This window comes from Heteronotia binoei, chromosome 14, assembly GCF_032191835.1.
Source record: "Heteronotia binoei isolate CCM8104 ecotype False Entrance Well chromosome 14, APGP_CSIRO_Hbin_v1, whole genome shotgun sequence".
NCBI lineage: Eukaryota > Metazoa > Chordata > Lepidosauria > Squamata > Gekkonidae > Heteronotia > Heteronotia binoei.
In genome coordinates this window covers 30,261,321-30,282,359 of record NC_083236.1, presented here as the reverse complement: position 1 = coordinate 30,282,359, position 21,039 = coordinate 30,261,321, and the positions used below count along the sequence as shown (strand labels likewise).

The 21,039-nt window shown below is 43.8% G+C and overlaps 1 protein-coding gene across 1 annotated transcript; it reads left to right on the top strand.

The window, feature by feature from the left end:
- Positions 1-5,456: 5,456 nt before the first annotated feature.
- MLKL (mixed lineage kinase domain like pseudokinase) lies at positions 5,457-19,671 on the top strand. Its single transcript, XM_060254033.1, is given in 11 exon segments — positions 5,457-5,962; positions 7,024-7,119; positions 8,151-8,325; positions 14,033-14,121; positions 14,745-14,880; positions 15,049-15,133; positions 16,815-16,966; positions 17,564-17,613; positions 18,572-18,709; positions 19,313-19,374; positions 19,429-19,671. Coding segments are annotated over 10 exon segments (1,467 nt in total). The 5' UTR covers positions 5,457-5,469; the 3' UTR covers positions 19,366-19,374; positions 19,429-19,671.
- The last annotated feature ends 1,368 nt before the right edge of the window (positions 19,672-21,039 follow it).

The following is a 21,039-nucleotide window of genomic DNA, read 5'->3' as shown; positions in this document are numbered from 1 at the left end:
CAGTCTTGCAGAAAAGCAAATCTCGCAGATAGTACCTTTTACTGTGCTCAGACTTCCATGTGCCCCTAGCAGCTGCAGCCAGAACTGCACTAAAAGTAAAATAAATGAAAAAGCATTTGGCTAGATGCAGCATGAAGCTCTCCAGCTGACTTGGGCACTGGAATGTTGTCCCCCTCCGTTCCGTCCCCCAGCAGCTATGCAGCCAGAAACAAGCCTGTGAGCTCTTGGAGGATGCCAGCAGGGACTGAAGAAGTTGGAGGAAAGAACTTCTGGGAGTCCTGCTACCAGGGGTCGTTTTGTAGAAAAATAGGTGGTGGAGTTCATCCAGGGATTGTTATGCAGCTGCACCTACTATTCAATGCACAAGGAGGTGGAACTCTCAGAAGGAGCAGATGGAACTCTCAGAAAGGTTCAGGAGCTGCGTTTCTGTGAGCTCCCACTGAATCTGAGGCCTGCCTGCTACCATCCTGAAGCTGAAGTTACAGACCTTGTTTATTGACCTGAGCAAGGCTGTCAATAATTGGATGCTTTGCAGGTCAATAATTGGATGCTTTGCAGGTTGCTATAGGGTCACCATAAGTCGGAAGCAACTTGATGGCACATAGTACACACAGGATGGATTCACACTGGCAGCTTGTGGCTGCAGCCTCCCAGCTCAGGAAAAAGCTAGCATAGTTTGAGGTGCCCCGGGGCGCTCAGACAGCACATGCCCGGCTGCATTTGCATAGGTAATGTGATATCACAGACAAGTAGATGGGGATATCAGGTCTGCTGATTCAATGCACCATTTGGCAGAATCCATACAAGTGAATAAGCAGCACATGTATTCCATACAAGTGAATAAGCAGCAGTGTACTTAACATGTTTTGTTGTTTGCAATTTCCTCAAAGTTGTTACTATGATTTTTACCACTGGGTGGCAGTAAAGGATCATCAGTCCCTTCTTGCATTTGGTATGAACTGATTAATGGCTGTTCCAGGGATAGGAGATAGGAGAAGCTTCTTTTATTAGGCCAACACCCCATTTAGCTCAGGATTATAGACTCTTGTTTGAAAGAGTCACCTTTAATTAATTAATCCTTTAATTAGAGATGTTGGACTGATTCTGGGGTCTTCTGCATCTAAAGCAAGTGCTCTACCATTCAGTTGTGCCCCTCCCCATTCTACTGCTGACGCACATATTAGGGTTCCCAATCTCCAGGTGGGGCCTGGAGATCCCCCAAAGTTAAAAATCATCTCCAGGCTACAGAGATCAGTCCCCTGGAGACTGCAGCTGTTTTGGGAGGTGGACTGAAAGGCATTCCAAAAATGCCAACAGGCTCAACTCATAGGGATGTCATTCCCCCCTCCCAGTAGGGTAGGGAATATGCTGCAGCCAGCTGCTCTTTCTCTACGCCATGCCATGGCAGAAGAAACATAAAAGTAAAAAAAAAAAATGGCTCTTGTAGCTGTGGCATGATGTCACTTCTGGAGAAAACACAGAAGCAATGTTTCCTGTGGTTCCTAGAGAGGTATTATGTCACTTCCCGGTTTCCACCAGCTCTGGCAGCGAGGGTGGGGTTAAAGAAAACTCACAGGAGCTGTGAGCATGATGATGTCACTTCTGAGCTTCCAACAATGCCTAGAGCTATGGGCTATCACTTCAGTGTTTTCCCTGGAAATAAAATCATCACACTTGGGATGCTGCCCTCCATGCCCCCACCTTCAAGCCTCCCACCAGGGAGCCAAGAAACCTTTAGTCAGGCACCAAGGCACCAGTGGGAACCCTTTTGTGGATCACTTTTTAAAGATTTTTTAAAAAAGGTAAAGGTAGTCTCCTGTGCAAGCACTGAGTCATTACTGGTCCATGGGGTGACATCACATCAAGACGTTTTCTTGGCAGACTTTTTATGGGGTGGTTTTCCATTGCCTTCCCCAGTCATCTACATTTTATCCTCAGAAAGCTGGGTACTCATTTAACCAACCTTGGAAGGATGGAAGACTGAGTCAACCTTGAGCTAGCTACCTGAACCCAGCTTCCACCAGATCAAACTCAGGTCGTGAGCAGAGCTTGGACTGCAGTAATGCAGCTTACCACTCTGCACCACAGGGCTGCTTTTTAAAGGATTACACAAGAGTGATAGAGTGCCTTCTAGAACTTTGGCAAGTTCAGTGTGCAGATTCACTGCATTGTTTTGGACAGTTCTTCACAGTATTGTAGTGCCAGAGAAACCAAAGGAATGCAGTACATTTGGGTGTGTCAAATGCAGTACATTTGGGTGTGTCAAATGCAGTACAGAGGGTGTTTGACTTAGACAACCTCAGAGAGATGCACAGGGAGTGTGAAAAAAGAAAGTAAGAAAGGGAAGCTACTATGGTGGAGAAAGCCTGCTCTGACTTGCAGGAGACTCTTCGTCATCCTTGGCAAGAAGGAGGGGCTAATCACAGAGAAAAGAGAAGTTGAGGGAGTTTCTTGAAACTATAAAACCAAACGGACACTCAGCACAAAGGAGAAAGCACAGCGCAGGCCAGGTAGGTTTGAATTGGGCCTAAGGGGAATCCTGCCACTGGAGGTTTTCTGGGTATCTCTTTACAGAAGCAGAGTAAGCTCTGGGTATCTCTTTACAGAAGCAGAAGCATCAATAGCTAGCACCTCCTTTCCCATAGATCTTTTCCCTTCTGCCATCCCTCTAACACGTGCTGGGCTTTAAAAAAAGAGGAAGACAGCATACATGCCAAGAGAAAGAGGGGGAGGGGGTTAGGGAGATCAGGACTTCCTTGCTGTTGCCTACTAGCCTAAAGACGGCTAGCAGGAAGAAAGCTTAAAAAAAAACACTACAGAATTCTGCCCAAATCCCAGAGCATTGCACTGATGTCTTGCTAGCCATGTGATATCACTTCTGGCCAGGTATGTACTGGAAGTGTTATCACACCACCACAGCGCCGCTATTCCCCTGTCCCTACCCTTCTTCACTGGAAGTGACATCATGCCTCTCTAGGAATCACTAGAAACTCTATGGTGAAAATCATTGGGTCAAACCCATAAGATCCCGATGACTTGCTGCCAGTCAAAGTAGACAATACTGACACTGATAGATCAATAGTCTGACTCAGTACCAGGCAGCTTCATGTGTACTTTGTGCAGTTCTGGAGGTCTCATTTCAAGAAGGATTTAGTCAGAATGGAGCAGGTCAGCAAGGATGATCAGGAAACCAAGCCCTATGAGGAAAGGTTGAGGGACCTGGGAATGTTCAGTCTAGAGAAGAGGAGGTTGTGGGGGGACCTGATTGCTCTCTTGAAGTATTTGAGGGAGTGTCACTTAGAGGAGGGCACAGAGCTGTTCCTGTTGGCAGCAGAGGAGGGGACTAACAATAATAGGTTTAAATTAAGGGTGGGAAGGAACCAGCTGGATATTAGAAAAAACATTTTTACTGTAAGAGTTGTTCAAGAGTGGGATCAGCTACCTAGGGAAGTGGTGAGCTCCCCCTCACTGATAGTCTTTAAGAAGTGGCTCATCTGGGATGCTCCAGGCTGATCCTTCATTGAGCAAGGGGTTAGACTAGAATGGCCAGTATGGCCCCTTCTGATTCTATGATTTAGGATCTAGCAGAAACCTGTTTGAAACCCACTTACCTCTAGCAAAGACCTTTGTGAACTGTAACTTTATGTGGGTGCTGAATGGCTGACAGGAACCATTCACCTTTCACAGAAGTACAGAAAAGTTTATTGGTTGTGGCTTTAACTTTGTAGTGTAGACTACAGTGTAGTGTAGTAGTGAAAATGTCAAAGTAGGACTTTTAAGGCCTGGGTTGAAGCCCCTGCTCTTTCATGAAACTGAGTAAGACTGTTTTCACACATAGCTCACCTCGCAGTCACAATCCTGTTCCCTCCGCAGCGTCTGGTCGGATTTCCCACCATCTGCGCCGAAGTTATAGGAAGTGCCGCAGCTTTTGCGTAGCAAACGTAAACCGCTAAAACCCAGTTTACGTTTGCTATGCAAAAGTCGCGGCACTTCCTGTAACTCCAGCGCAGATGGTGGGCAATTCGACAGACGCTGCGGAGGGAACAGGATTGTGACTGTGCGAAAACGGTCTAAGTGACCTTGGGCCAATCATGCTCTTTCAGTATAACCTGCAGAGGGGCTGTGGTTCAAGGACAGAGCATCTGCGTGGCATGAAGAAGGTCTCACGTTCAACTCCTGATACCTCTAGTTAAAAAAGACTAGGCAGTAGGTGATGTGATCTGTTGAGGCTGGGTGAGTGGGCGTCAACGTGGCAGATGTGGTTCAATGTGGCCAAGTGCAAAGTAATGCACATTGGGGCCAAGAATCCCAGCTACAAATACAAGTTGATGGGGTGTGAACTGGCAGAGACTGACCAAGAGAGAGATCTTGGGGTCTTGGTAGATAACTCACTGAAAATGTCAAGACAGTGTGCATTTGCAATAAAAAAGGCCAACGCCATGCTGGGAATTATTAGGAAGGGAATTGAAAACAAATCAGCCAGTATCATAATGCCCCTGTATAAATCGATGGTGCGGTCTCATTTGGAGTACTGTGTGCAGTTCTGGTCGCCGCACCTCAAAAAGGATATTATAGCATTGGAGAAAGTCCAGAAAAGGGCAACTAGAATGATTAAAGGGCTGGAACAATTTCCCTATGAAGAAAGGTTGAAACGCTTGGGGCTCTTTAGCTTGGAGAAACGTCAGCTGCGGGGTGACATGATAGAGGTTTACAAGATAATGCATGGGATGTAGAAAGTAGAGAAAGAAGTACTTTTCTCCCTTTCTCACAATACAAGAACTCATGGTCATTCGATGAAATTGCTGAGCAGACAGGTTAAAATGGATAAAAGGAAGTACTTCTTCACCCAAAGGGTGATTAACATGTGGAATTCACTGCCACAGGAGGTGGTGGCGACCACAAGCATGGCCACCTTCAAGAGGGGTTTAGATAAAAATATGGAGCAGAGGTCCATCAGTGGCTATTAGCCACAGTGATTGTGTATGTATGTGTGTGTGTGTATATATATATATATTTATATATTTATATACACACACATATATATATTTATATATATTTATGTGTGTGTGTATGTGTGTGTGTGTGTATATATATATATATAAATTTTTTGCCACTGTATGACACAGAGTGTTGGACTGGATGGGCCATTGGCCTGATCTAACATGGCTTCTCTTAAGTTCTTATGTGAAAGACTTCAATCTGAGACCCTGGAGAGCTGCTGCCAGTCTAAGTAGGCAATACTGACCAAAGTGCTGATTCAGTATAAGGCAGATTCGTGTGACTCAGCTGTGAGGATAACACAAAGAAAGGAGAACCATGTACGCTGCCCTGGACTTAGAGGAAGGTTAGGATAAAAATGTGATTCACAGACAGACATACCCAATGTGCTGGTTGGATTTGAGTCCAGTGGCACCTGCTGATGGTTTTAGAAACTCTGCAGGCCTGATCTGGAAACCCTAGACCCTATTAATGATCTTCTTTGCTCACAATGTCTTGTACTCCTTTACAGCCATGGACACTGTGATGAATATTCTGGGTGTAGCACAAGCCATTTATGCTCAGTGCGAGCGGGTGAAGTGCTGTAAGTGCCAAAGCCAACGCCTTGTGGACCGAGTCCAGATTCTGATGAGGCCCATCAAGACTTTGCAGGCTCAGCCTTCCAAAACAGTCTCCCCGCAGCTGGAAGAGGTGCTGCAGAAACTGCTGAGAACCTTGAAGAAGGCCATGAGGCTGCTGGAGAAATACAGCCACCAGAACTGGGTGCAGAAATTCCTGAAAGCGAGTGAAGCATTGGAAGAGTTTTCAAATGTGAACGAGCAACTCAGCGATGCTGCAGAAGGGCTGTCACTGCTGCTGCAAGTGGAGCAGACCTTCAAGGACAGTTTTCAGAAAGGCGTCCTGTACCAGGAGAATAACAAGGACTTTGAGGCTGACAGGGTGTTGTTGGAAGAGATGCTCAGAAGTACTCAGGCCTTTTATGATAAGCTGGGTGGGAAAGGGAGTGGAGGGTAGGCATAGGGTTGTCAGTCCCCAAGTGGAAGTGGGGGATCCCCTGATTTTGCTGGCTCCAGCCACAACCCAGTGTGACATCCCTGATGCGATGACATCATGCGGGACTGACACCATCATGCTGGAGGTGCCATGCTACAATGCTCTGTTAGCTTTACCCAAAATTTCAGAGTGATACCATTTCTTTGTGATGTCATTACATCAAGAAACATCATCCACTGTTGCTTTGCCCCCCCCCCACTCCCAAAAGCTCCCTCCCACCCCTGTGGGTGAGAGACCTGAGGGAACAAAACCTAGCAACCCTAGGTAGGCAACAGGCTGGCCAATGAAAAATGAGTGTGGCATCGAGGTTAGAGTGCCAGACAAGGACTGGGGGAGAGCCAGCTTCAAATACCCTTCCCACCATGACGCTAGCTGGGTGATCTTGAGCCAGTCTCTTCTTCTAACCTAACCTACCTTATAGGGTTGTTGTGAGGAAAACACAGAGGAGAAGAACAAGATAAAAATGAGCCAGTCCAGTTGCAGAAATTTGTCAGTGCATTTTATAGACAGAAAGAGTTGGGTTGTCAGGTCTTGGTTCGGAAATACCAGGAGATTGTGGGGGTGGACCCTGGGAAGGGCAGGGTTTGGGGACGGAAGGGACCTCAGCAGGGTGTCATGTCATGCCATACAGCCCACCCTCTAAAGCAGCCATTTTCTCCGGGGGAACTGATCTGTGTCATCTGGAGACCAATTGTAATAGCAGGAGATCTCCAAGTAAAACCTGGAGGTTGGCAATCTTAGGAACAAGCTGTGTTTAAAAAAAAAAAGCCATGTATTTGAGTCTCAAAAGTGTCTCTTTATTAAATCTTTAAAAGTCCCACACATTTCAGGCTTTTCTCACACAGAAGGTGGTTTTCATTTCAAGATGGCAACCCTTTGATGATCATGTTGTGGTAGACAGCCTTGATTGTATACATAAGGTGACAGGCACTCTTTAACATACTGCCTTTTCTCCTCATTCCTTACCTACAGGCAGCAAGGAAACCAGGGATGGTGTGGGAAACATCCAGTGTGAAGTAAAACAAATTCAGGGCAAACTGGATGAAGTTTTGCAAAAGTTGGATGCAAGTAAGGCGCTTTCTCTTGTTTGTAGCCTCAAAGGATGTTTTCACTTTTTCCAGTTCCTGCCCTTCGGGTGCTTGTTTTGAGGTCTGTTTAAACAATCATCAAGAGAGCCATCAGGTCACAACCTTATAAGGGTGACCCTATCATGGGGCTTTCAAGGCAGGAGATGAGCAGAAGTGATTTGCCATTGCCTTCTTCTGTGCAGCCACTCTTAAGTCTCTCCCTTGATGGTCTCCCATCCAAATACTGACTATGGCCAACCTTTCTTAGTTTCCAAGCTCTAAGGAGATTACACTAGTTTGTGCTATCTAGACTGCTGGGGTCTGTTTGGGGTCTATAATCCAGACAGTTTTGGAGAGCAGATCTTGCTCCATTGCTCCATTTTGGGGTAGGGGTGAGTAAAGTCTGCTGTTTCCCACACCTACAGTTCTGTGATTCTATGCAGTTCTTAGTTTCTAAAGAAACTGAGAGGTACTGGAGATGGAGTCTGCCTGGACCCTGGGTGGTCTTCTCCAGCCTTAACTTTCAGTATGCTCAGTTTGTTAGTGGGGGAAGTGCAAATGCTTAGACAGCCTTTTAAATGTTAGCGTGATTTTGCTTATTCCAAATAATTGGAAATAGGTTTGACAGTCTGAGCCAACAGCCCAAATTGAGCCCTAATTCCATTTGAAAGGGGAATAGACGTTAGTTATCTGGTTTCCTGCTTAACTTCCGGGAACTTATTTAGAGAACCAAATGTCCTTGGAAACTGGTGTGTGGACATACACTCAGATACGTGATATGGCTGAGATGTGTACTCCATAGCACTCTCTGCAAAATTGGAACAGACTGTCAGATTAATGTTTTCTCACTGGTGCTTCTAGAAGATATTGTCATCCGTGTGGCCACTTCATTCATTCATTTATTCATTCAGTATTGATTGATTGCAATTATATCCCGCCCTCCCCAAATGGGCTCAGGGCAGCGAACAACAGTCAGGGCGGCTAACAATTTACTTATATGTTCTAATGTCCTTCCTTTTCCTCCCTTTTCAGGGCCAAGAACTTCCACAGATGTGGAAACTATCGAAATAGAGAAAAGGCTCCTCACTAAGTGGACCCTTTTGAAGGAGTCTGAAAGCCACATGCTTTACAAAGGAGAGTATCACAAGTTCCCTGTGGCCATCAAGGTCTTCAAAAACCCTATGATCAGCACACAGTGAGTGGTTCTGTGAAGGGGGTGAAGAACTGATTTGTCTCATGCCCTACTACTAGAAAGAAAGGGGGAGCCATCTTCTTACTAGGTAACCCACTCAACCAGGAGAAAGTAGCACCTCATTCCAATCTCCCACATCCTTTTCTTTCCAATAGCTTCAAAGATCTAGGGGAAGAGTACTGCAAAAATATTTATTTCTAAGCTATTCATTCTGCCAGGGGCAGGTTTTGATTTCTCTGATCTTCTTGTCACCTGAAGGAACAAACATTTTCACTGCCCCCTCATGTCACCTCATTGCAGAGCTGGCCATGAGTGACATGACAGAACGGTCTCCAGTTACAAAAGTCCCAAGTGTTAAAGTCCTCTGAAATGTAGGCAGACCTCTAAATAATCACCTGGTATGTGGACTTTTCCACAAGTGCACTGACAACATCAGTCTGGCAACCTGGTGCAGTGTTCTGCATCGTTGCCAAGTAGGGCTGCCAGCCTCAAGCTGTTACAATAAAGAAAGCTGTATGTTTGCAATTACATGTTTCCTCTCTTACAGAGTATTGTCGTACTAGCAAGATATCTAGGGGACTTCACATCAATAAACCTCCTGCCATGTTTACATCTAGTGAAAAATTTAAAACAAAATGGGTGGCTATATTAAACAAATTTTCAATTGATTTGATGCTATTACTGATAGAGTGGTCCAAATTAGAAGTGATTAAACTTAAGGAAGATATTTCTAATATGGAGGACAGCTTTAAAGCTAGCTACTCTGAAGATGTTCTCAAAAAGAAATTTGATTCCATTAATGCCACAGTGCATGATTTTGAAATTAAGACCATGGATATTAAAATAAAAAAATTGAATAGGGATTTAAAAGACTATGCTGCGGGAAATATTTACAGCTGGTGGTCCAGTATTCCTGCAACTAATAAAAAGAAAGTTTCATGGGTCCACCCTGTATGCTCTTTTTCAGTTGTTGATACATCAGAGGCAGATGAATCAGGCTCGTCCTCTGGGGAGGAGCAAGGCCCGTCTAGAAATTACCAGAGATCTGGCAGAGATAGGGGTAATTTTAGAGGCCGCTACAAGGACCAATTGAGTGATCAAACTAGAGATCGTTATTTTTTACACCAAGGTCCAGGGCGAAACCAGTGGAAGACGTAGTTATTAACTTATCGTCCCTTCCTCTCACTAGAATGGAGGGACGTGTTCTTAATTTTGGGCTAGGTTTCATACCTACACCCAAGTATAACTCCTTCAAGACCCATATAGATATTTTCAAATTGATTCGACAAATTAAATTTAAAAAAAAAATTGGGACCTTGTCATCAGATCAGGAAGGCTGGCGTTTTAAACCCACCTCTAGTTTTGTTCCAAATATCAGTGACCCTATGGTCCTTGGTTTTAAAAAAAGGTGTATTTAGAGACATCATGAAATTGAAAAAGACAAATAAACGTCCTTGGCAAAATATGACTTTTGAGGAACGCTCTGCTCTTAAAGAGCTCGCTGTGGACAATAGCATTGTCATCAAGCCTGCCATTAAAGGAGGCACAATAGTTATACAATATTTAAAAGATTATGAGACTGAAATTAGACATCAATTAGCAGAAACTGACACCTATGAACGTGTTCAGTAGGATCCTACTGATCACATTACTAGAATTATACCGTATTTGCCGGCGTACAAGACGACTTTTTTGCCCAGAAAAACATGCCTCCAAGTGGGGGAGTTGTCTTATACGCCGGGTGCAGCAGCAGCCAGGTCTAGGATCCGTGGTGAGACGCCATCAGATGAACAGCCGTAGCGAGGCAGGGACAGGTGTTGCCGGGCTTCTTCAGCGCAGCCCCTTTCCCAGCAAACGGGGGAATGGGGTCAGGCAGGGCGGAGACTGAGGGAGGGAGGGAGCGAAGAAGGGGAATCCGAAGGTCTGAAGAACGGCTCTAACTCGGAGACGTGGAAACCCGCCCACGCGTTAGAGCAGATCCCGGGCTGCGAGGCGGGAAGCCGCCGACCTGTACCTCTCCGTGGCGGTCAAGACGGGGGTGCTCGGGCTGGCTGAACGCCTGGTGCATGGAGGGAAGAGGTCGGGAAAGCAACCCGGTGCCTCTGTGGAACAGACCCTTGCGCCTTTGTTACAGCGAGAGAAGAGCAAAAGAAAGCAGCCATTGACTTTGCGTGAGGCGCTGTCGCTAGGAAGGCAGCTCGGCGAGGTGGCTTCCGCTGGAGCTCTTCTCCAGCGGAAGCCGCCTCGCCGAGCTGCCTCCCTAGCGACAGCGCCTCACGCAAAGCCAATGGCTGCTTTCTTTTGCCCGCGCGGCCAGGCGGGGGAGCTGCTGCTCTCGTCGCCCTGTTTGGATCCTGCCGGCAAGGAATTCAAAAAGATACTCTATATTTTGAATGGAAATGTTGGGGGGTCGTCTTATACACCCAGTCGACTTATACGCCGGCAAATACGGTAAATGTCATCAATGCCATGATTTATCTCTAAATAGTGATTAGTTAACGGAGCTTCAAGATTTTTCATTCTCACCCGTGTTCTAATGGAGTGGGTAGTTTTATCCAAGTAAATCCGATTACATCTGCACAAAATTGCGTATACCACATTAGAAGAGTTACAATTACTGAAATGTGGTAATTTATATTGTATATCACAACTGATCACATTACTAGAATTATAGATGTGACCCTTACGGAGACAGAAGTTTTTTGTTGGCTAGACACTAAAACTAAGGCTTTTTTACTAAACAAAAATCCTCGAGTTCCGGTGCTATATTCTTTACCTAAGATCCATTAGCCCGGATTTCCTCCCCCGGGCAGACCTATAGTATCAGGATCTAATTCACTGCTGGAATCACCTTCCAAATTTATTTATTTCTTTTTGCAACCTTTTGTATTAAATATACCTTCACATATAAATGTCAGTGGAGATTTTATCACCAAGGTGGAAGGGAAAATTGTGCCAGCGAATACTGTTCTTTGTACGCTGGATATTACTTCCCTGTATACCAACATTCCCTTAGAAGAGGCTCAGATGGTAATAGAGCCTGTGCTTAATAATAGGGCATGTCATGATCCTCCCACTTCCTTTTTGTTACAATTGGTAGACATTGTATTTGAAAAAAATTATTTTCGTTTTCAAAAGAATTTTTATTATTAAATTAGGGGCGTTTCCATGGGAAGTAGCATGGCTCCCAGTGTGGCCAATTTGTTTGTGGTAAAGCTGGAGAAAGAATTTATCAGCCATCCCCAAGTTAACTTATTTTTTGCTGACATTTTGATTTACTACCATTATATTGATGATCTTTTTTTTTTTATTTTGAGAGACAGGACAAATTTTGAACCGTTTGTGGAGTGGCTTAATAATATTCATCCAACTATTACATTTTCTGTCAAAGCACATTCTAAGTGCGTGTCTTTTTTAAACCTTACGTTCTACCGAGATTTCGAGGATAAAATAGCCATAAAACCTTTTTCTAAAGACACAGACAGGGGGTCGTATTTGCATTTTTCTTCTTTTCACCCGTATCATTTGAAAGCAAATTTGCCGTTTTCACAGTTTTTAAAATTAAAAAGAAATTCAGCATCTGAAACAGAGTATAGACAGCATAGAAATCTCATGAGTGAGAGCTTTTTGCAAAGAGGGTTTCCTGCTGAGGTCATTGCTAAGGCGTCCTGTAGAGTGCAGGGGGTTCAGAGATCTACTTTATTACAATGAAAAAACAAACCACAATATCAGCGTATTTCTTGTGCTATTGATTATACTCCTCATGCATTTGCAATTAAAAGAATAATAATTAAACATTGGCATCTCCTATCGGAAGTGCCGGGCTGTGAGGAACTGCCGTTTGTGGGCTTCTGTAGAATGCAATCCTTTAAAGATGTTCCTATTCATTCTGACTTGACAAAGCCTTTAGCGCCATCTGGTGGCCCTTTGGGACATTATCGATGCGGGAACTGCACTATGTGCCCGATGGCAATCCAGACAAAAAAATTTTCACCACCTAATACTGATATACAATATAAATTACCACATTTCAGTAATTGTAACTCTTCTCATGTGGTATATGCAATTTTGTGCAGATGTAATCGGATTTACTTGGGTAACACTACCCGCCGCATTAGAACATGGGTGGCGGAACACTGTTCTCGGGGGAGAATGAAAAATCTTGAAGTTCCATTAACTAGTCACTGTTCAGAGATGAATCATAGCATTGATGACATGAGATTCATTGTACTGTTTAAATATTCTGGCCATATTGATGATGCTGTCAAGAAGTGTTTGCAGCAGGAGGAAACTTTTTGGAGCTCCCAGTTAAAATCACTGGCCCCGAAAGGGTTAAATAATTGCATAGATTTCTCGTGTTATTTATAATAATCTGCTTGCAATTTTCGTAGTAAGTGTTTGCGTAGTTTTCCTGGTTTTGGTTAAAAACAGGTGTGTTGAAAACCTTGGGGTGCCGTACTTTTAAATATTGTGTGAGGTTTGATGTGCATTGCGGTAATATGCCTTAGGAATGATACTGCGTGCTTGTATTAGCTTCAGTCTTTGCTAATAGTGGTAAGTTGTTTGTATTAATTGCTAATATGAATTTTGTATTTTTAAGGAAATGCTATCTAAGATGCATATGCTTGCTTTATGTAGCCATTGTGAAATAGATCAATTTGGATATCCCTCTTTGATAAAGACAGTTGAAATGGTGCGACAAGCATCCTGCTGGCTCCAGGCTCCGTCAGAGAATCTTCGGATATATTCCCTTTGGGGAAGAAAAATCTGCACAGGCACTTTGACTTACAAGCACTTTGTAGCACTAAGCACTTTAAGCAATTTGTTCTAATAAAGTGTGTGCTTAGATGCGTTTTGTAAATGATTCGCATGTACTTACCTGTTATATTAATTCTTGAATTGGATAATGATAATCAGTGCTTTGAAGGTTTATATTTAAGCATTTGTAAATGAATTAACAATTGTATTCGTTATTTTGTCACGGTTTCTCATTGGGTTTTCAACCTCAAGGTGTTGGCTGGAGATCTCCTGGGATTACAACTGATCTCCAGGTGACAGAGATTACTTCCCCTGGAGAAAATGGCTGCCTTGGAGCATGGATTCTATGGCATTATACCCTGCTGAATTTCCTCCCCTCCCCAAACCCCACCCTCCTTAGGCTCCATCCCTCAAATACCAACACATGTATTTCCCAACACAGAGCTGGGAACCCTATTGCCAAGTCATTTCCATACAAGCAGCCCTGATGAGTAATATGAGAATAATTTCTTTAGGCAATACATCCTTCATTGCCTCAGGGGGCAAAATGAAGTTACAATAATTCCAGGGCACAGATGTAGAGGAGGACAGGCCTCAGGCGGTTTAGCCTACAGCTTGGATCCTAAATCTTGCTTCCTCTGAGGCAACGGTGGTCCTCGGCTATCCAACTCTTTCCTCTGGCACAAGGTGCTATAGTGCTGGTCTTGTGTGAAGAGATACAATTTCCTAGTGCTGGAGGAACGTGTTTCACAGAGGAGGACCATCTCTGCTGCAGAAAAGGCATACAGTGCAAGCAGAACCAAGGCTTAGGATCCAGGTCTACCTCCTCATGCATCTCAGCCTTGATCTGAATCAGCTACTATCCCCACATGATTTGGGCTGGGCAGGGTGGGAAGATGTAGCAGAAAGGGCTTCAGCCCCCGCTAGAGATGAATCACTCTGTTGCTCCCTACAGGAAAGTGAGAGATCTCTTCAGAAAGGAGATCAAAGCCATGAAGAGATTTGAGTCCCCTCACATTCTTCGTATGTATGGCATCTGCATAGATGAGAGCGGTAAGGCCTTTTGCTTTTTGGGTGTACATGTAGGGTTGCCAAGTCCAATTCAAGAAATATCTGGGGACTTTGGGGGTGGAACCATAAACAAAGTTGTGACAAGCGAACTCCAAATGGAATTCTGGCCATCACATTTAAAGGAACCACACACCTTTTAAATGTCTTCCCTACATTAGAAATAATGAAGGATAGGGGCACCTTCTTTGGGGGCTCATAGAATTGAACCCTCTAGTCCAATCTTTCTGAAACTTGGGAGAGCATTTTGAGGAGAGTCATCAGATGCTATGCTGAAAGACACAGATATACCATCCCAAGAGGAAGCCTTTCCAAGTGGAGTCTGAAGCCTTTCCAAGGGGAGTCTGAAGCCTCCAGAGGTGGAAAGGCACATGGTGGCGGAACTTTCCCCACCAGCCAGCTGACTGGGAACGGGAAGAAGCCTGGGAAAGCAGGAGAACCCCTGCTGGGACCTGGGGATTGGCAAGCCTATGTACATGTGATTTGGGGAGAGTGTGGGTATGTGTGCAAAAGCCGAAACCTGTCAGCTTCCGAATTCTGACTTGAAAGCAAGTGTAGAAAGGAAAACCAGAGACTGTAGCTATTCATTGAGTGTCTTTCTCCACCAGGTCCAAGCCCTGAATTCTCCATTGTCACTGAATATTGTGAGAAAGGGACCCTGCGGGATGTGTTGAAGAAAGAACCAGATTTATCCTGGAAGATTCGCATTCAGATGGCACTTCACGCTGCTATTGGCTTATACAGGTACCGTACTACAGACCACCTAGATGCAAGGGAGAGTCAATAAATGGTTTTGAGAGCAATCTTGGTAGTGGAGAAGCCATACAAGAAAATCAGTCTCAATCTTAATGTGGAAAAGGGTCTTGCACGCAAGTGAAATAAAATGCCTCTGTTGTCTTTTATTGATTGTAGGTTGCATCAGACTGGGGACAAGTCTCAGCTGCATGGCTCCATCAGCAGCAACAAGTTCCTAGTTGCTGAAGGCTACAATGTTAAGGTGAGATCTTTGAACGTACTAGCCCCAGGGAAGGTTTAGAAGGCTCACAAAGAAGAGACCAAGATGGAGACTGCAGGATTACGAAACCTCTGTTTGCCTTGGGACTGTGCAGGGCAAGGAGAGGGGCCTTACACTTCACTCTGTTTTACTCTTTCAAGTTTGGTTCCCGAGTCTGTTGCTAGCTTTTAAAGGTGTGTGTGTGTGGGGGGGGGAGCAGGTTTCTAAAGGATATGTCTTTTCACCTTTGAATGCTAATAGAGAGTAAAGAAGCCAGCTTTGAATAGTGAAACCACGTGGCATTTGAAAGGTTTGAAGGTTTAAGTCCCCTTCCTCTTCCCTGCACAGTCCTAAGGCAAATTGAGGCTGCACACGCCGTATGACTGGACTGAGATCCTGTTTTGGTGCTTTCACTGCAAACTAAACTAGTTTAATAAGGATCATTCTCCTTTCCACGAGATCCTGGAAACTGTAATTATGTGATGGCAAAGAGATCTCTATCAGAAAATTATCAGCACCTGCTTCTGGATTCTTTTTTTTTGGGGGGGGAAACATGCCAGGTAAAACTGATATAAATTTGTAATGCAGATATGCTTGATGAGTTAGTTGCTTCCTAGAAAATGGCTTCATGGCATTAATCAAATGTGGACATGTGATTTTAGCATTTTGTTATAATACACTTTGAATACATAGAGAACCATTTTAAATTTATGAAAGAATGTCCTTCAGTGACTGGTCCAATGATTATTTATTTACTTTATTTACGCCTTGCCTTTCTCTCTTATGGGAGAAGTGGACTACAAAGCGGACTACATTCTGCTTTATTCTTACAATCCTGCGAAGTACATTAGGCTGAGAATGTGTGGCTGGCCCAACATCACCAAGCAAGCTTCAGTAGCGCAGCCAGCAGGTATTTGAACTTGGGCCTCCCAAATCCTAGTCTGACGTTCTACCCGCTACACCACAATGGTTTTCTATGACACTCTCAATGATACTACTTTCCTTTGTGTGCTTCTTTTTGTGGGACAAACACAGTCAACATGCTCACATTGAGTTCATGGGGTTATAGAAATTTCCCTATGTACGTCTAAGAATAATATGCTTACCTGATTTTTGTCTTGGGGCACATTTTTGCTGTTTCCTATAATCTGTTTCTTGCATTAAACTGGAAAAATGGGGCATCCCAAATTCTCTAAATGGGGAAGTAGACTTTTCACTTGGAGACACTAACCGTTTTCGCACACAGCTTACCTCGCAGTCACAATCCTGTTCCCTCCGCAGCATCTTTTGGATTTCCCACCATCTGCGCTTGAGTTACAGGAAGTACCGCGGCTTTTGCGTAGCAAATGTAAACTGGGTTTTAGCAGTTTACTTTTGCTATGCAAAAACTGCGGCACTTCCTGTAACTTCGGCGCAGATGGTGGGAAATCCGACCAGATGCTGCAGAGGGAACAGGATTGTGACTGCGAGGTGAGCTGTGTGTGAAAATGGTAAATGTCCGTGGACATAAAGGCTCTTGCCAGGCAGAGCATTCCCTGCAGCTCATACTTGACTGTTTTGCAGTGCAGTCTGAGGCATTAACTGAGAAAGGCTTACATGGTCAGGATACTTAAACCCAAGCTGCATGTTGACACTGTGACTCTTAACAATGTGTTTGTGTGTGTTCCTCCTTCACCAACTCCAGCTGTCAGGATTTGAACTGTCTCAAACGGAGTCGTCTCTCCAACGGAAACACAAGGAGAAAAAACAGAAAGAAGTGTCTCCTTCGGCCTACATCTCCCCTCAGGGCCTCACATCAGTGAACCATATATATGACTTGCCAAGTGAAATCTACAGGTAAAATTCCTATAGGGCTGCAGCCCAAGCACCACTTGACCACTTGACCACTTCCAGTCTTGTAGCTCTCAGCTACAAAAATATTCTTTGATTATTCAAGTACGCGGGACAAATGGCTTCCACCAATCCATGTCATTGTTGTGTTCAGAGTTCCCTTGTCCCCAGTCTGCTTTCATGGCAGTTTGGATGTAGTTAGAGTCATAAACTTTAATGTCTCATTCACAGCTCTCAATAAGCCAAACATTACCCAAGGAAAATATTTGGGTCAGCAATAGCCACACATCTCCCATAGGAAATCTTTGCCCTTTTGCTCTACAAAATCTCAGCTTCATGAGCCCCAAGGATTCCTGCTCTCTGAACTAGCCATCTCCCTGAGAAATGTTGATTCTGTGTGTAGGTTTTGCTGCAATGTGGCATATAACTTAAAATTGGTAATTAACATATTGTTACAGTTTGCTTGATATAAGCCTTCCTGTGGATGAAGAAGTGTGCATACACATGCAAATTTATACCCAGAATTAAACTTTGTTGGGTCTTAATGGTGCCACTGGACTCTAACTTTTTTCTTATGTGACATCCCTATTTACTTTATTTCAGCTTTGGCATTGTGCTTTGGGAGATTGCAACTGGCAAGACCCCTTTTAAAGGTAAGACAAAGGTGGGCTGGATTAGATTATTCGGTTCATGGGCATCAGCAGCATATGCTACAGATCCAGGAGAGCAATCAGGACGAAATTCTCTTTGCTCAGTCCTGATATGTTTAGTTCTAAAATTGGGGAACACTAATCTCTGAAGCTACTGCAAAGTGTATTGAGCAGAATACGCAAACTGTACCCTTAACTGTAACATCATATATCACATACACACTGTGAACAAAAAGCAAATACCGTGTCTGAGTTAGGGGGTAAGATTCAAACACATGAGATATATCCTGAAGAATGCTTTTCCTCTCTGTTGGCCTATGAGCATTGAAAATCTGTTTGTTTTAGAGCCTAGAAAGCCACAATCCATGTACATTTCATGATTAGCAGAGAGTGGAGACAGACATTAACTTTGTCATCGTGGGCACTGTGGGTCCTTTACCCACAATGTGATCTTGGTTTTTGCATCTTGCTTTATGTACATTTGTATCATCAATGTCCAATGGTGGCTTAGCTATTAGTCTTGCTCTCAAATCAAGTTTCAGGCAAGCTGTGGATTTTTAAAGCAGCATAAATACCTTTGCGTGTTTGTGTATTCATAATCTATTGGGCAAGAAGCACAGGATCACACGAAACTGTCTTACAACTGAATCAAACCCTTGGTCCAGCAAAGTCAGCATTGTCCACTCAGACTGGCAGCAGCTCTCCAGGGTCTCAGGTGGAGATCTTTCACATCACCTACTGCTTGGTCCTTTTTAACTGATGATGCTAGGGATTGAACCTGGAACTTTCTGCATTTCAAACACCTGCTACATTTCAAGCATTCCAGTGAGCCACAGCAATTGGGTCCACTTTCCTAATTAAGTAATTAACAAAACTAGTAATGTTGCTGTATATTTGTGCTTGTGTGTGACTTTGTGAAATGTTATCATGCACATCCATCTCCCTGTTTCTTGTGCTTTAGGTTGCACTTCACAGGAGATCTATCAGGTTTGTAAGGAAGGCTACCAAGAACCCTTGGGAGAAGACTGTCCTGCTGGCCTGCGGGAGGTCATCTACCAATGCCGGAACTACCAGCCTTCTAAGCGCCCATCAGCTGAAGGTAGGACCCCCATATCATCATCAGATAGCCTTTATTGGCATGTAGGACCCCCATATCTAAAGGACCATCTCCTCCCACATGTCCCTGTGTGCTGACTTTGGATGCCTCAGACTGCCATCTACTGGCTGTTCCCTGCTTAAACTGGATAATCTGGCATCAAGCAGAGCCCATGTTTTTTCCATCTTTGAACCAAGCCAGACATTACAGCAGCCACTTGTCAACAGTCAGCCACATTGCGTGGCCACCATGTTTTCCTCTTAGTTCTCATCCTATGGAACAAGTTCTCTCAGGGTGTGAGGTGGAAGCCCTGTTTCAGGAAGACATTGCAAGGCTATTTTATTTTCTTGGGCTTTTAAAGGAATGTAGACATAGGCATTTTGCATGTAGGGAAGGAGGGTCATTGGAGGTTTTACTGTGTGTCATATATCTTAAATTCCTACTGAATTTAAGATATACAAGACAAAGTATGAAGGCTCAGGTAGGCATCATGCTTGCTCGCTTGGAGGACCCAGTTGCAAAAATAGAAATGAGTCAAAGCTCTGGTTGCACTATTTGAAATGTTCTGTTCTGAAATATAGTCTTGCATTTTTGTGTGTCTTCAAGCAATTGTGGACTCTCTCTTGAGCATCTCTTCTGTTACAACTATGACCTCATGAAAAGACAACCTGAGACGTTCCTGCATCTCTTCTGTTACAACTATGACCTCACGAAAAGACAACCTGAGACGTTCCTGCAGAAAATGAGAACTTGTTCCATGCAAGAGCTATGGGACCACATTGCTGACTCCCTGCAGAGCTGATTCATGATATGACTGGTATGGACATGGCCAGGAATATTTTCTCTTTCACTCTGGACTACAAGGCAGAAACATTCTCTGGACAGCCTGGCACAGTGCCTCAACCTCTGATATGTAAAATGGCAATAAATGATTTAGGAAACAGGTAGGATCTGGATAATTTTTAACAACTAGGCTGGGAAGTCTTCACATCACTATGTGTTGCATTACAAAAAATGGAGTCAGATGTAAAGAGAATTTTTTAAAAACTAGGAAAGGAAAAACAGGTAGACAATTTTTGGGAAGACTGATATATTTGACATATGTATATACCAAAAAAGACTTGTATTATGCTATATTAAATATCTGCTGAAGAAGTGATTCATTATGAGAGCCAGTGTAGTATAGTGAATACAGTGGCAGACTAGAATCTGGGAGACCCAAGTCTGAATCCCCATTCTGCTATGAAAACTTGCTGTGTGACCCTTGCCGGTCTAACTTACCTCACAGGGTTATGATGAGGATAACATGGAGGGGATACTGATGTTGCAGGCCAATTTTGGACACTACTGGAGACAAATGCAGGGTACAAATACATCAATAAATATTCATTTATATTGAAAATTCATATTATATGATATACTTTCTTTTGGTTAGTTGTAAAATTTGATATAATTTTTAAGGTGCCACAGGACTTCTCTTTTATTGCAGTAGACTAACATGACTTTGGAATCCTACCTGGAACTGGTTTTATTGCATTGTTTTCTAATTTTTGTAGCCCAGCTTTTTGCATTTTTTTTAGGGTTGCTAGGTCTTGGTTGGGAAATTCCTAGAGATTTAGGGGTGGAGCCCAGGGAGGGTGGAAGCTCAGCAGAAATGTGATGCCAATAGTCCAGCCTTCAAAGCTGCCTTTTCTCCGGGGGAACTGATCTCTGTAGTCTAGAGGTCAATTGTAAGTCTGGGAGAACTCCAGGAGCCTTGGAGGATGGCAACCCCATTTCTTAATAGTGTTTCAGCATACTGTTCTTATTGTATTGCTATTAATTTTGTAAACTGCCTTGAGTCTTAAGCAGGAAACCTGGACTGTACGTTAAGTAAATGCATCAATAAATTTATACGTGGGTACAACAGAATAAAAAGGTTAGGAGCTTAAATTACTTTTGCACAGGGAGGCCCAGCAGTCCATAAGACTGATGTGTTAAAGGGCTACTCAGAACACAAATGCAAACAAAGAACCAGCAGTCCAACTGGAGTAGCTGGGAAACAAGGATGAGATTTAGAAAGGTCGAAGGTTTCTGCTAACCTTTATTGCAATGGAGTCTGATATAATTAGGGATGTGATCTCCATTGGACAGTAGGTCCATATTTGTAAAAGAACCAGGCCTGTTCTAAAACACATTGGAAGCTACGCCCCCTTATGCTATCGGTGACTGTTTTTCATTGCCCGCAAAAGATATTTCACACCCCAAAAGGGCCACTGGTTGTAGCAAGAGGTAATTTTAAAACGCGGCCTTCCCTGCCCCCAAGTCCAATCTGTCCCATTTTTGTTTTTGAA